The sequence below is a fragment of the Microchirus variegatus genome (genome assembly GCF_963457635.1).
Source record: "Microchirus variegatus genome assembly, chromosome: 12".
NCBI lineage: Eukaryota > Metazoa > Chordata > Actinopteri > Pleuronectiformes > Soleidae > Microchirus > Microchirus variegatus.
The window spans coordinates 11,765,897-11,781,872 of NC_139813.1; the positions used below are offsets into that span (position 1 = coordinate 11,765,897).

The window sequence follows — 15,976 nt, forward strand, 5'->3', positions numbered from 1 at the left end:
CCAGCATGCAGAAGGAGAAAGGGTTTGTTCTATCCTGAATTACTTTGTTCTTCCCTACTTTTTTTTCACAGTTAATTAAGTCAAAAAAACCTTTCATAACTTTTGTCTATTCTTTCCTGTTGTGTATTTAACACACTTGTTCGCAATGTTACATTAGTGTAAGTTATATTTGAAATGGAACATTTACTGTATTTCTCAAATAAACTGCTGTGATATACTTGAATAAAAGTGCAAACTGTAAAATTTGTGATGTTTTTGTGCTGTTAATTTGGAGGAATGGAGAATGCACTAGGCCTGCAACGGTTATTTGATTAGTTCAAGGTCCCATATTATGCAAAATCAACTTTTTAATCATTTAAATCCTTATATTTGGGACTCTGGAGGCCCTATCAGTCGGCAAAATGTGAAAAAAGATGACACACTCATGTTTTTGTGGTCCTCCTCAGTCTAAGTACAGGAGATAAAACCTGGAATGTTGACACGCGAGAGTGCTCCACTGTGCAGCACAGAGTTCTACACAAACTTCCAGCCTCAGAGGGTTTATCCGTCCAGTGGATGCATGTTATATATGACGGCAATGTGCCTGTTAGAGCCTGCATATGATCACTTTTACACATGCTAACTGCTGTTAACTCCCAGTAGCCTCTGTGGCTGATGTCATTTCCTGTCCCTGAAGTTTTGTTTGACCTTTTTTAAGGTGACCTAAAGAGATACTACTAAACAGAGCTGCAGGGCTGTTTTGGCAGGGTGATTGAACTGCTGTGGTGCTTCATCTTTATGGTATTTTGACCAAAGCATGTCACAGACATGTTCATTAGGACACCAGGGAACTAGGTTTATTTGTAGAAATAGGATATAATATGGGACCTTTAATCTGTTTCTTTGCTCTGTATAACCAAGAAATCATTACAACTTGAACCATTCTGATTTGAGGACAAAACAATTCATTCGAGAACACCGTCATGTCCCAGTTTGGAAACGTTCCCCATTTTCATACCATTTCAAGGACCCAATGGTTATGAAAGTAATCGTTCGATGCAGCCCTAGAATGAACTACCCTGTGGAATATCAGGTTGAATTTAGTTGGAGAGCCTGATTTTAGTTGAATCTCCTTTTCCAAAATCACACCTTGGTATTTTTATATCCCAAAATGTTCTCTTTATCTGTATTAAATACACGTTAGAATCTAGTCTTACCTGATTCCAGCAGAGTGATTTCCTCGAGAAAAGTAAATTACAGGTTTGACTGAAAAACACACACAACGCGCTCATTGATCTGGTTTATGTATTAGGTTTCAATAATAACAATTGTTAATTTCTTCTTTTTGGGTACAGATTTACAGACATACCATTTGAGTCCAACCTATCAGGTATTTTTTTCTCCCCCTAAAAACATTTATACAGAATTGCCTTCAGGTTTTTAAAATATACATATTTCCTTCCTATATTTACAGAATACAAACCCGACATCTTTCGTGGGGTTGTAACGAGACACGCGGTACAAAACAAAAAGTGTGGGAGGAGGAGAATCTGGTGGAGGGAAAAAACAGAGCATGGAACAGGAAATAACTTACAACAGTCACAGGTGATTATTGTGCTTTTATCCGGAGGAACTGCTCCAACATGAACATCTGATCAGACGTCAGTGGAAAGGAGAAATTCCCTCTCTCTCTCAATCTGTTTTCCTTTCCCCTGAGAGCATGATCACATAAATCAAGGGAAGAAAAGAAAACAGGCCACTCAGATAATCTCTCGATTAGGCTGGAGGTGCAAACGAAAGAGGAAAAACATGAAGATTTTCTCTCTTTAAACAGAAACCTGACCCAGTTTGTTTTTGTTTTTTTTATGAAGTTGAGCAAGTCATTAAAAGAATCAGGTTTCATGGAGTTTATTTCCATTATTAAAGTTACCCTGGCTGTCAGAAGTATACTCTCTGACACAGTGGAGAGAGAAGAAACCCGTCAAATCCACTGATAAACAGGGAGAGCGTCACTTTGGTTTCCTCTACTTTTCGTCCTCTCCTGCAGATGTCGCTACTGAAATAATGTTCATACAACACAAAGACACTGCGCTCAGTAATGAAGGACTATAAATCAAGACACAGTTTGAAAAGAGACAAGGATCTTCACTTGCAATGGCTTTCTCTGCACCGAGTCGGCTTCGTTAAAGAAAACAATGAGGTGAGTTTAGATCAGGAAAAGAAAGAACTGACAAAAAAAACAACCAACCAAGGAGCTTTTAAATGACTAAGAGTCCCCGTGCCTGTTGGATGAGAGGATGAACTACTACCATGACACATACAGTACTGGAGGTTAGGCAACGCCACCTGACATGGCCGAGTAGTTGAACATGGGTACATTCTGCACAGGACTGTTTGGAGAGTGGGACGGGTAATGTGGTGAATGGATGCTGGCGTCCAGAGGTTGCTGAGCGGCAGACGACAACTGTGCCCCGCGCTGCCGCCGCCGTCGCCGCCGCCACAGGCCGCCGCATGTTGTCCCACAACCGGAGCCCAGCTGGTGTTTGGCATCGACCGAGTGTGAGAAGGTTGCGGGGGGGGGGGTTTGGGGGCCGACCTCATCCGCTCTGGATGTACTTTTTGATGACCACGCAGCCGTGTCTGAAGAGCGGGCACGGCAGCGACTGCAGCAGCGTCCACGTGTTGGTGCAAGGGTCGAACGTTTCCATGTTGCCAAGGACCGGGCCCTCGCTGCTCACGATGCCTCCAGTGCAGTAGATCTTCCCGTCCAAAACCACAGCGCTGCATGAACACACATCACATTTGTTTTAGTCAGTTTGAATCCTTTAAGGAATAGTTCAACAACTTCATTTGAATGGACATTTATGGGGAAACTAAGCCTATTTCTACTACTGGTACTGGTCTCAATCACTAATTTCAGGTTTTCTTCGGTAGAACGTGATGTCAGATTAGTAAAATATCTTCCAATTTAGAGAAAAATGGATGATAAAGCACAGCACATATGAGTGGACACTGACAGATATTACTTTCCAAAAGGTGCTTGGTTGCAGCTGATGTCTGAAACAGCTGACCTGTTGGTCAAACAGCAACCAGAAGACTGTCTTCTTTTTAAATTCAGTCAGACTAAAGCAGAGGTCTCCAAACTTTTTTTCTTCCGAGTGCTACTTTGACAAAATTAAAATGGCCGAGAGCTGCTCGTGTTTCTTTGTTTTTCGAACATTTATTCCCATGGTTTATTTCAGCCCAGACAAACTGAACGAGCTTGTTTTGCCTGAACATTTACAAAATGCTGGGTGTCAACAACTCACGTTTCTCCCTCGAACATATCGCATATACGCTTTTAAATTAAAATATTAATGCTGTCAAAACAAAACAGCGCAATTTACAAATACACTGATATTGTGGCTAGTTCACTTTTTTTATTTTGCTATTATCTGCCCACATGTACAGCTGTATGTCAATAAGAGAGGTTTATGCTGGAGTCTTGTTCTGAAGTCTTTGATTTTACTACATACATGTCAGATAAGGTCAACCCACAATATATTTTAGGCCTTAAATGATTTGTTCAAGGACCTGTACACATAAGAACAAGTTTAAGGAGAATCCACAAAACCTTTGTATGGTACTGGCTTTTTAATCCAGCGTTTTGGGAAAACTGGTTCTAGAGTTGACTTTTCTGCATGTAGTCTGCATGTTCTCCCCGTGTGTGTGTGGGTTTTCTCTGGGTTCTCCAGTTTCCTCCCACAGTCCAAACACATGCTGATTTGGGGATTAGGTAAATTGGACACTCTAAATCAGGGTTTCTCCCTCCTGGTCCTGGGGAGCCACTGTCCTGCATGTTTTAGGTATTTCCCTGCTCTGACTCAAATAAATTCAAATAAATGGGTCGTTATCAGGCATCAGCAGAGCTTATACTGACGAGCTGACCGCTTGACCAGGCGAATCAGGTTTTTAGAGAAACACCTGAAACGTGCAGGACAGTTGCTCCCCAGTACCAGGAGTGGAGAAACCCTGCTCTAAATTGACTGTGAGTGTGAGAGTGAATGGTTGTTTGTCTCTATATGTGTCCCTGTGATGGACTGGCAATCTGTCCAGGGTGTACTCAGCCTATCGCCCTATGTTCGCTGAGATTGGCACACCACCCCCCGTGACCCTCATGTGGAGGATAAAGCTGTAGATAATGGATGGATGTATGGTTCAAGAGTGGAAAAAAAAAATCACAAAAAGCTACTTTTGCATTTTAATGTTTGCATGTCATTGAGCCACATGGGTTTGGAGTTTGTACGCAGCTTTATGGACATTCTCCATGTCCATACTCCTTTTTCTGCTGTATTTCTGGTACAGCATTACAGCGCCAGATAATGTCCTGGCCTTGAAACTACAGCGTTTAGAGCCGTAATGGGGGGGGGGAAGTAAAATTATTGGATCAAGAAAGTTCTAACAAACAAAAAAAGAAGAAAAGAAATCACCTTCTTAGATTGCATTTCTTGACCATAATCAATAACATCCTTGTGGCCGTTGGTTGCCGAGCAACTACTCAGTGCAAAGGGAGCATCTGGACACATGACCCTCATTAAAGCAGAATTGTTTATTCTACATCAGTTTGTGTCTGCATTACACAAACATGATTTACTGAGTTAATTAGCGAGCTTTAGAAGAGCTGGTCGGTGGATTTTGACGAACAGTATCCCCCTGTTTGCAGGCTTAATGCTAAGCCAACAAACGCATCAGTTTTGGCCCAAATAATAATGAGGGGTTATCAGTGTCAGGATGAGAGGTAGGCGAATGTAAGCATGTGTGGCTTTGATATGCGATCGCTGCAGTATGCGTCACAGCAGCAGGGAAAATCAGACAACAAAGCCACAGACGGAACGACGACGTCTCCGCAAACATGCTGACTGTCTCGCTGCGGGGGCCACGCCCTGTGATTACGTCACATCAATCAAACTGTGTAAGTTAGGAGGGAGTAAGATACCACACGCATTACTTTTCTCTCTTCCGGGGCAAAATCGAGAACTAATGAAAAAAGCAAATATCTGTAGAAAATGTGCTCATTTGATATGAGAAACAGAAACAGGGGTTTGTGTGCAGAGAGGATTAAAACTTGGACTATAAGCTGATTAGGGCTTTGTACTCCTATTGGGGTTTTGCAACGATCTGCATTTACATAAGGTGCACGCACAGACACACACACTGAGTGAGGTCGAGGCAAAATAAACATGTAGTCCTACTTCAGAAATTCAACAACACTGCTGGGAGTGAAAAAAAAAGAAAAAAGATTATAACATGAAGCCTAAATCCCCTTTGGAGAGAAAACACAGCTGATCCAAAGTGGAAGGGAGCGCGGGGCGAAGCCTGGAGTTTCTCTCCTTCATAAACAGAAGGGAGGTGCAGGTCTGCAGAGGGCTGGACGCAGCGAGGGGAGAATATCAGCTCTCCTGCACCATGACCTGCTAGACTTCATCTTCTGTGTAAGAGCATGCACTGCAGATAGTGCTGTTCCTGAGCATTTTCTCCTTAAGCAGTTCTTTCTTTGTGTGCGTGTGTGTGTGTGTGTGTGTGTGTGTGTGTGTGTGTGTGTGTGTGTGTGTGTGTGTGTGTGTGTGTGTGTGTGTGTGTGTTGTTCGCCCCCCCTCCCTCCACCATCTCTCCCTCTCCTGTGTCAGACTTAGTTAAATGTAGCAGAACAGCTGCCTGGCGTGGCCTGCTGCAGCTTATCAATAACTCTGACAACATGATTTATGATATACATTCTGCACATAAGATCACTGTCTGTAATTGCTTCCCAAATGTATCTCACATTTATTTGCCTTATCTTTCTTTCTTTCTTTCTTTTGCAATAACACAAATAAAAAAATAAAATAAAACCCAGTTGGGCCGAGAGAGCTGAGCTCATTATCCTGCAAACTGCACACTTCAGTGACTTGACCTGACATGGATATTAAAGACATGATCCCATTGTTTTTCATTTCCATTTATCTCACTTTATCAGCCATTATGTCTCTACAAATTCTATTAAAGCTTAAAACTAATATGGAAAATACAACTAGCTGTTCTGTTAATAGTTTTAGGTAAATGCAAGGCTAAATGCTTAAAAAGAGCAGATTAAATCAAGCTGACTTTATATTTTTTATCAGATGGGTCTTGTTTCACTGTTGCCTTTGCAGCAAGACGACCTGGGGTTCATGACTTGGGCCAGAACAAGGGCCTTTCTGCATGGAGTCTGCATGTTCTCCCCATGTGTGTGTGGATTTCCTCCCACCGTCCAAAAACATGCAGATTTGGGGATTAGGTAAATTGGACACTCTAAATTGACCGTGAGTGTGAGATTGAATGCTGGTTCATCTCTGTGTGTTGGTGCTGTGATGGACCGGTGATCTTTTCAGAGTGTACCCCGTCTTTCACCCTCTGTCAGCCAGGATTGACCCTCATGTGGAGGATAAAGCGAGAGCGGGAGTGAGTGAGTTGGTGAGTTCGAAAGCTTTATTGTTTTTCACCTGGGGAGAAGTTTCAAAACTAAAAATCCATGTGACTTTTTCCGTTCCCGAATATATTTTCCTCTGTGCAACCACTTACCCTTGTTAAAACACAATGACTTACAGATTACCAAGATTGAATTTTCATATCTTTCGAGGCCGTGCAACAATATTAACGCTTTTGAAAGTGCACAATTTAATTATATATAAAAAAAAAAAAATCCTTTCAAAACCACCACGGTGGGGATTTTCCTTACAAGTAGTGCCGCTACCTTAATAATCTCTTACCTGCAGAACTGCCGAGCGTGATTCATGTTGGGACCAGCCTTGATGTTGCCTTTGTCTGGGTCATAGATAGTGGTAGCTCGAGCATAGGCTCCTCCCAGGATGAATATAAAGCCGTTTAGACTCACAGCAGGAGCGTATTTGTTATCTAAAGATATGAAAGAGAAAGAGGGAAGGAAGGGAGGAAGGAAGAGAGACACAGAGCTTTTTGGTAAATCTCAACCATTGTTTGCATGCCATTCTCTCACACAGCAGAATTTTCCATTCAGTATAATGGTCTCAATTTATTTTCTTCCCCTCTATTCTTTTTCCTGCAGTCCCCAGGCTGCATGCAAAAAATTATCATCAACATTCTCCTTATCTCTTTACAGATGTGCCATTCACAAGATTGCTTTGGAAGTAAAAAAAAAAAAAAAACACACATAAAAAAAAAAAACAGAATAGATGGCAAACCAGTAAAAAAAAACAGAGTTCATAAATCACTGCTGGTTTTATTGGTTTCTGCTCCGAAAATATGTTTGGGCTTGGCTACAATATACGAGTTACCAATAGTCCCAATAATTCACAATTGCATTACGCCCTCTGGCACCTCTACAGATTCACAATGCACGATGCAAAAATAAATAAAAGAGAAGAACCCTCGCACATGCATTGGTAACACATGAGTAAACAGGTGGCATACTGTGCATACTATATAATTCAATCTTATACAGTGTACAGCACATGAGGAAAAGAAATAAAAAGAGGCATTGAAGTAGGAGCGTGGAAGAATTATGGATGGATGGGAAACAGAATGAAACAGCGGTTTGTGTAGAATGGTGCCACTGGAAACCTGCAGCGTGAGAGCATCAGACCCCGCTGTGTGGGGAAGAGGAAGTGTATTTCAAACTCGGAGCGATTTCTCTTGTGCAGAATGCAGCTGGCCAATTTACAAGCAGCATGAATAATGTACCCACACTTGGCCATGAGCTGCCGTCCTCACTGTTTGTTGCCACAACGGACGCACACATACCTCATAGGAGGCGACGGGCAACGGAGGGAGAGTAGAGTCTGACGCCCTAATAATGGTGATGGGAGTCCCCAACGCTTCTGTTGTTTAGTGAACCACCTCCCATTACCGCCGCCTTTAGTCCGGCTGCTGAGAGACATGTTTAATTAACAGATCGCCTCTGGAGACGAGGGTGGGGGATGCCGTTCATCACACACTCGCTTTGTGAATGAGCCGCTCTGCGTATATGTATATGTATATGTATGTAAGTATATGCCTATAATGTTCTACATAACAACAGCACTGGGAGGCTATACAGTCATCGCAGCAGCTCTGTGAAGCTGTAATAAGCTCAATGTTCACCTGTTCACCAGTGGATGTTTTTGTTGTATTAAGAATAAAAATACTCACTAATGAGCACTAACCCTGTTATTTTAGGTTACATTTTTGGCCGTGTTTGTTAAAGGTGCATTATGTAATAAATCTAAAGCAACTGGCCATAAAATCCTCCTAATATGTCACAGAGACTCAGGAATAATGTTCATATAACAAACTGAACTCACCAACAACAACAGTACAGACAAAATATTCAGATTAAAAAAAATCTTTTGCAGACTGCAAATTGTGTTTATGTTTTGAAATAATGTGGCGCCACCTACTGCGGTCTACCAATTATTTCAGTCAGTAGAGTCTCAGCTGCCGAGCTCGATAGTTTGAATTTGAGTGGAGTAACCGTTTTTGGCCACATTCTTACATATGGGGCCTTTAAGTTTAGTCACTCAGGTCTCGTCTTATTGTGCACTTCCTGTTTTATTTTGTATATGTATCTTTCCCCCTCGTTTCAGACCCTGACTTCCTCCCTTTGTGTGATTTCCTGTCTGCCCCGCCCCTGATTGGTTTCACCTGTTTTCACTAACCTCCTGTATAAATAGTCCTTGTTTCCCATTGTCTTGTTGCTAGTTCGTCTGGTTCAGTTGTCAAGAAGTTCTAGCCAGATCTTCATGTTTCTAGGATTTGGTTTATTGATTTTCAAATTTTGTTTGAGCCTCCTTGTGAGTGCCTCATGTTGATATTTTTGCCTCGTAAACTTTTTGTTAAAACATTGTTGTCATTGTTTTTGAGTGGTGCATTTGAGTCCACCAGTGTCGTGTCTAAAGTCATAACACTGTCTATCTGTCTGTCCGTTTGTGAGCTGAATATCTCGAAAAGTAAAGGACAGATTCAGGATTTATTCGAAGTCATTTTAAGCTTTGCAAAACAAAGGACATTTTCGATATCTCCTAATAATGTCACATTATATGACATATCGTTTTGGATTGATGTTGGTCGAAATCCATATCTCGATCATGCTGGCACTGCGGGACGTTGTGCAGCCTTGGCTGAGGTTTAAACTCTCTCTGAGTGTGTTCCCTAGTTTGGTCATAAATCCAAGGGCTGTGGACATTTAGACTGATAACTGCACACGGACCGACATCACAGTGTCACAGTGAGCTGCATGACACTGTTCAAAGATCACATTGAAATTAATTGGACAGTCATTATCACAATTTTTTTTTTTTATCAAAATGATCAATATTTGATATTTGTCAACAAATAAAACCCAATTTCCTCTTCAGGAAGTAATTACCATAGTCTTTTGATTTGGATATTGCAATTTTGATATTTTGATATTTTGTTGTCAAGTGTGCAGCCCTATAAAACAGCCCTGTTCAGTAAAACGAAACTTAAGTGACAGAAAATGACATCAGCCACAGAGGCTACTGGGAGCTAACAGCAGTTAGCATTTGTAAAAGTGATCATTTGCAGGCGCCAGGAGACACATTGCCGTCATATATAACATGTATCCACTGGACAGATAAATCCTCTGAGGCTGGAAGTTTGTGTAGAACTCTGTGCTGCACTGTGGAGACAAGAATAGAACTTTTCACGGACTTCGTTGCCCTCGCCAGCACTCTCGCGTGTTTCACGGACAAAGCGGAGCTCCGCGAGACAACAATACCAGGAATTTAGCGCATTGTGACGTCCCAATGAGCACGGAAGTCAGCATCATGTGTTTCATCTCCTGTACTTAAGGCCGAGGAGGACCACAAAAACATATTTTTTCACACTTTGTGGACTGATAGGACCTCCAGAGTCCCAAATATAAGTATTTAAATGATAAAAAAGTTGATTTTGCATGATATGGGACCTTTCACTGTTGGGTAGACCAACTGATACATGAAGCCATCATTACCCATGAACTGCAGCCATTATTATAAATAACTCCATGTTGTTTCCTATGTTCTCTTACTGCACTGTGATCATTTACATGACGACAGTCCACTTCTCATTCTGCCTGACATGTTTCTTTTACTTTCTTCACTGCCGCTGCCAGCCTTTTATGGCGTGTGTGTCTAAGTGTGTGTGTGTGTACATGATGTTTTGTGTTCGTTCCCTTAAACACAGAACACTCATTTTTCTCTGCTCTGCACCTGAGGCAGAATAATAATAAGATGCTCTCAAAGGAAAACACTCTTTTTTTTTTTTTTTCTTCCTTACTCATCCTCTCTTTTGTGGACCAACTGTAAGTAGTGGGTTTGAGAGCTTGGAGAACTACCAGACAGGTAAATCTCATTCTCAACAGCCAAGCCTCAAAGGACGACTGTCGGGTTTCAAGATCTCTTGAGCACTTTGCTTCTGCTCCGATGCCCTGGCCGTCAATGCAGAAAACGAGCCATTTCTGATGAAACGGCGCCGTAAAGAGTCTGCACGTATTGTCTCTGTCAGCTGAAAAACTCTTTAATCCTCAGACAAACCGGGCTTTTCAAAATAGATTCTGTCTGGATTTGCTGCTCTCAGGTTAGAAAGGAATCCATCACTGACCACACTGGACTTAAAAATTCACAAAGTGAAGCGAAAACGACACCAAAAACACGGTTTCAACACATGGCCGTGATAGAACTACAGCTGTGCCTGCAGGGTAACATGGGCTAACACGGCTTCTCCTGATAAAACAGCTTAGTCACCACGTCTGGGACCCCTGAGGCTGAGGTCAAGGACGAGCAAATGGGTAAAAACACACACGCACACGCACACACACACACACACACACCTATGATGAAATGTGTGGCTTCTGTTCTAAACAAACACCTTGTTCTTCCCCTTCACATCCTTTTTGATCTGATTCCTGCATCGTAGAGAACACATGTCTGATTTTGTATCACTGAAACACAAACACAAACACAAACAGTCAAACCATTACTGTACAGATCTAGTTAATAATGGCTTCTCTGAAAAAGACTCCCAAACAGCAGTTTTTATCATGAAGCCATGACATTGCACTGACACTGTGGTGTTCCATCAGTCACCGATGGAAGAGACAGACTTAGGAATAAACAAGATATTCTCCTTAAAAAAAAACAAAAAAAAAACAAAGATGGAGGACGAGGTGCCGGGTTTCCTCTCCTACGTCCCTCGTCCTGCCAGAGAGCATGAGGCAGCAGGAGAAGTGGGACAAAGAGGCTTCAGTTCTCGTAGCCAGAAGCTTAGATAAGATTACAACAAGGTAATTGGAGCAGCAAAGGCTTTTTTTTCCCCCTCCACACAATGTCCTTTTATGTGGTGTGAGGTGAATAAGAGCAGCCTTTGAAATGACAGGCCAAAAGAGTAGAAGGGCGATAATGTATTTTATTCACTATGATGGAGATCGGGTGGAGGGAACATTTCCAATTACGTAACTATGGAAACACCTTCTTCACCTCTCTTACGTTGTCACTTTGGCCTCCTCTTCCTCTAAACTGTTGTCCGCTACGTCATTTACAGTTCTTTTTTTCTTTTTTTTTTGCAGTGCATTTTTCCCGACAGAGCGATGGGGGCATGGAGCTTCCACGATTTTTTGTCCCCTCAAGCTGATCCTGTCTCTCACCTGGGTGAACACACGCTGGGTGAACAATGGGGGGTGGAGCGCCGCTGAGTTTTTGTGGAAAAAGACTGTGTGGTTTTGATGTTTTGTGTTGCTGAAGCAGAGGTCACTAATGGGTAAAATAAGGCCTGGATCTGAACCCAGACACTGTCCTATACGGACCCGGACTTATTTTTTTGTATTTTAAATTCCATTGCTTTTCTTTTTTTTTTTAATGTCTAGTCATATAATATCTGGTATAATATAAATAGATGAAATAATAATGTTCCTGACCTTTGCTTGAGGACGCTTTCAAGACTGTGACTTTGAATTTACAGGAAAACTCCAAAAGCCAGTGTGTTTGGATGCATGTTTCGTTCATAGTGGTCACCAATTTACTTTGATGAGTTATTCAATAAGTAAGGCCAACATGAATTAACATTTTCACTCATCAAACAAAACTAATTTGTGCAACATCTAAAGAAGTATGTTGCTTATTCAGTGTAGCGAGGACATTTTTAAAAGAGATGTTTTTGGTGCCACAAAAAGAAAAGTCCTTCCACCTCTGTGGTATCAGGGTGAGAGGAGACTGAAATCAGAAAGACATTTTAGTAATTTGAGCGAGCTGACCTTCCAAGAAAAGCAATGAGGCTTCATGAATAGTTAACTGCACGTGTGGGTGCTCAATTATGCCCCAGTGTTTCAGAACATACGCTGCTCAGCAGACAGATACCGAAGACAAAGGAAGGTATGGATGAACGAAAGGCCGCAGAGACACCGCGTGCATCTCAATAGACTTTGACTATTTTTGGCACAAGTAATATTATTTTTCATTCTGCAAGCGATGGGAAGTCAGTCCTGATAAGTGTTTGTGAAACCCATTTGCAGCACATGTGGGAGACGGCCCGAGCAGTGGGGAATCACACACACACACACACACAGGTGCGCAGATGCAGGAAACGTACACAGCTGTATGTGTGTCAGTCGATAAGACGGCGCTGAGAGACAGAGGGGAGAGGTGTGCGGGTGGAGGCGGAGAAAGTGAGAGAGAGACGGAGGGGGGGCTTGAAGAGAGAGAGAGAGAGAGAGAGAGAGAGAGAGAGAGAGAGATGAACAGGGAGATTAGAGGGGGAGAGTGATGGAGGAAGGCAGAGGGGTTGATCGAGAAGTGCTCCCCACCCGCTCACTAAAATCATCGCCGGCCCAATTTCACAGGAAGCACTAAACCCGTCCATTATCTTCTGGCTCGTTGGCTGTCAGACGTCGGCCCATCTACACCCTGACAGATGATGGTGTGTCTGTCTACATCTGTCTTGCACACACACACACACACACACACACACACACACACACATACACAGACACTCTCACATTTAAAGAAAAAGACAAACACCGCGTACGTATGTGCACAGGCACACGCGTACGCGGAGAAAAACCTCCTGGCTCGTTACATAATTCATGTGCTGTGTACCTGTGCCCCCGGGGGGATGTATGGTTGATATGTGGTAAGCAGTGGTTGGGTGTCTGCATTTCTGTGTGTGTATATATATTGTGTGTCTCTCACGACTTTTCTCTCATTATTCCTCTGGCAGCCCATAAATACATTTCAGCGCTCAACCCCAAACACCCGTGCTTACATAATCATCATTTTCGCTCATAGTAGTCTCAATCTCTAAGAAGGCACTAATAACAGAGCGCAAGTTTCTGGGCCACATCGCTGAATGAAGTGCGGAGCCTCTGTGCCGGTGCCTCTAATGAATGACACAACAACTTCTTGTCAGAGTGTGTGTGTGTGTGTATATCCTTGTATTTGTTCCCTCGTTAGGACCCTTTTCTGGCATAAACACAGACCCTGTCAGGACCGGTTGTCCTCATGGAGACTTGGTCCTCATCAGGCAAAAACTCAATTCCTCAGTAACTGTTATGTTTAACCCGTTAAACATGTTTAAATATACAGTATATAGAATGTGCAATATAGAATGTCTTATATACGTCACAGTTTTCACTGAAGAAAAACCTTCTATTTTGTGACTTCTTATATCAACAACTAAAAATGTGATATAAAATGAGTCATAACTTTGACTCAACATACACGTAAGAAGAAGCCTGAATGTGTGACCTATAAAGGACACGCCCCCAGAATGTCCATATAAGGAGTTGTGTGTTATTTCCACAACAAATGACCATGGGTGCACCTGCGGCACAGATCCTTAAGGTCAGACAGTAACTGGTTATATGAATCGAAGTCACTGCAAAAGTCCTTAAAATGACAGCTGCATGTGTGTGTGTGTGTGTGTGTGTGTGTGTGTGTGTGTTTCTCTTCCTGACTGTTGCTGTTTTCTAAGAACAGCTCTTTTCCCCGAGTATCCATCATGTGCCAGAATATCAAAATGGGGGTAATCCAGCATCAAATATAGCATTTATATTAGCGTGGAGAATTCATCTAAATGAATGTGTTTTTTGCTTCTTTTTTTTTTTTGGAATGAAAATATTGTTGCATATATTGCAGCATTAGAAAATTGTTCACCGTGGAATTTAATTTGCTGGAAATTGTTCAGATTCACGTTCACCCAAATAAATCAGCAAATTACTGTTTTTATTTTATTTTTTGGTAAGAAATGAATCATGCGAGGTATTGTGTTAATTAGCGAGGCTTAAATGTGACGGGGCTGCATTTTCTTTTACTTTTAAACATTACACCTCTCCTACTTTCCTTAAACCTTTCAGTATCGTTCTGCACAAGAGAACTGCTAATTATTTTTCTGAACACAATTACTCTTGAAGGTTAAGTTTGTGCAATAGGCTTTTGTCTGGCCCAGATGTGAAACAGAGAGTCAGTCATCCTCCAAATGCTGCTTCTAACCTGCCTGTGGATCTTTTCCACTGTGAACACAACTGTCAGGGTTTGAATCTGCTCACTGAGCCTGTGTTTTTTTTCCTGCTACCTTGAGTTATGGCAGCTTGGTTAAAGTGTTTCCTGTGGTGCTGCATCCTTCACAAGTCCCTGGCGGCTTTGGCTGGAATGTGGCTGCAGGTTTGTTGGGTGAATAAGTGCAGTTTGGCCAAATACACGTCGAGAGCTACAGCCAGACCCACCTTTCATATTTCAAACATGGTCTTCACATTATAGTGAAAGGGCAATCATACGGGAAGAAAAATGGCAAATAGTGAGTAGGATAATAAGAGGGACAACAACAACAGGGATGGAAAGGTCATATTTAGATAAATGGTCATAGTGGATTATATGGATTTACAGTATATTTATAGTCATACCGCTCTTACTTTGCGGTGGAAATGTCATAAAGGTTACTTTTAGTCCGTTTACACAAACACAGGTCAACATTTTCCCACACAAAAAATATAAAAACTACATTTGTAGGTTTTGTAATATTATATATCCTCCATAAAACTGACAAGTACTTCAAAAAAAATGGGATGTCCGCGCCTGTATGGGAATCCCTGTGTGTGATGTGCAGAGGCTTCACGAGGCTCAGTCTCACAAAAAACATCTACTATTTGACAATGTGGTGCCTGCAGAAAAGCAATCGGGGACTTTATGGTTTCAACAGGCCAAGTCAAGTACATGAGATGGTGTTCAAGGGGGGGGGAGAGTTAGGACAACATTGTTGCTAGGTAACCAGGCAACCTTAATGAAGACCCAAAGCCAACGTGTTGCTCTCTCATGAGATACCAACGAGATACCGGTGATGATGAAACATGTGAGGAATGCATGGATGTAATGGTCTGCGTTTATGAACCGTGTAAATGGTTTCATCAGTGTTGCTCCCATTTTTTAAAATATATTTTGCCTTCAAAAACAAACATGCATTAATTTGAATATTTTGAGGTTGTTCCTCTTCAAATGTTAAGGCGTAATGAGGGAGGACAAACCATCTCCTCACACACACACACACACACACTGGTTAAAATAGGAAACAACAGCTTACAAACAGCGATGGTAACAATGGCAACACATCCCCGGTGACATAATGTCTCGTCGCTTTGTGTGTGAAAGAATGTGCCCGTGATCCTGTGACACAAAGCAACGGGTGCCATCACCTGTCTTACCTATCATGGGGGATTCAATGAAACTCCAGGTGTTGCTTTGTGGCACGTAGGACTGGAGGACACCAGCAGAGCGGCCGGCCTCGTTCACACCTCCAAACACGTACACCTTCCCTCCACACACTGTGGCAGCTGCAGAATGGACTGGCTTTGGCAGAGGAGACACTGTTTCCCACTGGTTGGTGATGGTGTCGTATCTGTGAAAAAAAAAAAAAAAATGTTTTGAGTTTTTGTACATGATGAAAGCATTTGCTTATTTTCAAATGTCCAAAAAAAATCAAGAGAAACAAGATAAGCAAGGAA

The 15,976-nt window shown here is 42.1% G+C and overlaps 1 protein-coding gene across 1 annotated transcript in view; it reads right to left on the reverse strand.

The window, feature by feature from the left end:
* Nucleotides 1-2,576: 2,576 nt before the first annotated feature.
* klhl29 (kelch like family member 29) overlaps nt 2,577-15,976 on the reverse strand; it is a gene marked incomplete at both ends in the record, with an annotated part of 157,202 nt that continues 143,802 nt past the window's right edge. The window contains 3 exon segments of the mRNA XM_083898757.1: nt 2,577-2,760; nt 6,744-6,888; nt 15,677-15,870. Of these exon segments, the coding sequence (XP_083754883.1) occupies nt 2,577-2,760; nt 6,744-6,888; nt 15,677-15,870 (523 nt within the window).